The 2081-nt window shown below is 47.6% G+C and overlaps 1 protein-coding gene across 1 annotated transcript; it reads right to left on the bottom strand.

Annotated features, from left to right (window-relative positions):
* Window positions 1–355: 355 nt before the first annotated feature.
* On the bottom strand, window positions 356–1483 carry Krtap9-5 (keratin associated protein 9-5). The gene has a single exon (NM_001085527.2). It carries the CDS (start codon window positions 1430–1432, stop codon window positions 356–358), a length of 1077 nt encoding a protein of 358 aa, NP_001078996.1. The 5' UTR covers window positions 1433–1483.
* Window positions 1484–2081: the final 598 nt, after the last annotated feature.

Genomic DNA, 2081 nt, shown 5'->3' with positions numbered 1-2081 from the left:
ATAGACAATATGGAATGAATAATAGTCCAGAATTTATTAAGTTTCCATACATTTTTGATAATTTTAATTAATTTTTAATTTTAATTCTCAGTAGTTCAGAGAGAAAGATAAAGATCTGGGCTCAGAAGAGAAGCTGAAGACTGGCTTCCATATCTGTCTCTGAAGCCAGCACATGATCTACATTAGAGAGAGAGAGAGAGAGAGAGAGAGAGAGAGAGGCCTTACATCCCATCAAAGTAATGAATACGTTTCCAAAGTGGTGATAACCTCACATTAATATGTGAGCTTATGTGCACATGGCAAGATTTGTGTGACAGAAGTATGATTGTGTGGTATTGTTCAGTTGGAAAGTTGATCAGTAGCAGGGTTTGCAGGAGCTGGACTCACAGCAGCAGGGTGGGCTGCAGCAGCTGGTCACACAGGCTGGCTTACAGCAGGTGCTCCTACAGCAGGTGGTTTCACAGCAGCTGGGCTGGCAGCAGCTGGTTACACAGGTTGGCTTACAGCAGGTGGTCCTACAACAGGTGGTTTCACAGCAGCTGGGCTGGCAGCATGGTGGGCTGTAGCAGCTGGTCACACAGACTGGTTTGCAACAAGTGGTTTCACAGCAGCTGGGTTGGCAGCAGCTGATCACACAGGTTGGTTTACAGCAGGTGGTCCTACAGCAGGTGGTTTCACAGCAGCTGGGTTGGCAGCAGCTGATCACACAGGTTGGTTTACAGCAGGTGGTCCTACAGCAGGAGGTTTCACAGCAGCTGGGCTGGCAGCAGCTGGTTATACATGTTGGCTTATAGCAAGTGGTTTCACAGTTGCTGGAATGGCAGCAGCTGGTTACACATGGTGGCTTATAGCAGGTGGTCCTACAGCAGGTGGTTTCACAGCAGCTGGGCTGACAACAGGGTGGGCTGCAGCAACTGGCCACACAGGCTGGTTTGCAGCAGGTGGTTTCACAGCAGCTGGGTTGGCAGCAGCTGGTCACACAGGTTGGCTTACAGCAGCAGGTGGTCCTGTAGCAGGTGGTTTCACAGCTGCTGGGCTGACAGCAGGGTGGGCTACAGCAGCTGGTCACACAGGCTGGTTTGCAGCAGGTGGTTTCATAGCAACTGGGCTGGCAGCAATTTGTTGCACAGGTTGGCTTATAACAGCAGCAGGTGGTCCTATAGCAGGTGGTTTCACAGCAGCTGGGCTGGCAACAGGGTGGGCTGCAGCAGCTAGTTATACAGATTGGCTTATAGCAGGTGGTTTCACACATGCTGGGCTGGCAGCAGCTGTTTATACTGGTTGGCTTACAGCAGGTGGTCCTACAGCAGGTGGTTTCACAGCAGCTGGGCTGGTAGCGGGATGGACTGCAACTGGTCACATAGGTTGGTCTGCAGCAGGTAGTCCTGCAGCAACCAAGCTGACTGCAAGGGGAGCAGCAAGAGTTGGTCATGGTGTCAAGATGGTTGGAGGTTCCTGTTAACAGGTGAGTTTCCTACAATATGATGAGTTCTTGCATTCTGGCCATTTTATATGCCAGACCTCCAAGGTTTGGACCAATCAGCAGGACTTTTCCTTGATGTTGTTTACACCATTTTCCATATTCAGTTTGTGTTTCATAAGGAAGTGTTTCTCAATGTTATGCATCATTTGAAAGTTGATTCTTATTCCAGAGTAAATCATGGGAACTCTTTCAACAGGGGCAAGGGTATTGCACTACCATTCTCGCTGTATCCTTGATCATTATCTGATCATGTGGTAGGCCTTAAAATCTTGGGAGAGTCAGAGTATCTGTTTATTAATCTTTTATCTGTACTTAGCTTATGAGGTATCTCTGAATGATAATGCTACATTCACTGTGAAAACCAGGCTGGCTCTCTCTCCTTTTTCACAAATCCTTACTTCAGATTAGCCCAGGGATCTGTTTATCATCTCTTCCACCTATGTGTACCAAAGTCACCTGGGAGGAAGATATCTGGCACCATATGCTCCATATCAGGGTAGACTTAGAGGAGTAATATGGGCATGGTAACATGTCAGAATGAGAAGATACCAAAGCATGCAGGAGTTCACTGTTTTTTTCCTGATCTTTTTATCTTCAT

Source organism: Mus musculus, chromosome 11 (assembly GCF_000001635.26).
Source record: "Mus musculus strain C57BL/6J chromosome 11, GRCm38.p6 C57BL/6J".
NCBI classification, from domain to species: domain Eukaryota; kingdom Metazoa; phylum Chordata; class Mammalia; order Rodentia; family Muridae; genus Mus; species Mus musculus.
Note: the sequence above shows the minus strand (reverse complement) of the source record. Positions and strands in the feature narration are given on the sequence as shown.

What these genes read in the sequence shown, in the direction of transcription:
- Krtap9-5 (NM_001085527.2), bottom strand. Translation starts at nt 1,432, where the DNA reads ATGACCAACTCTTGCTGCTCCCCTTGCAGTCAGCTTGGTTGCTGCAGG.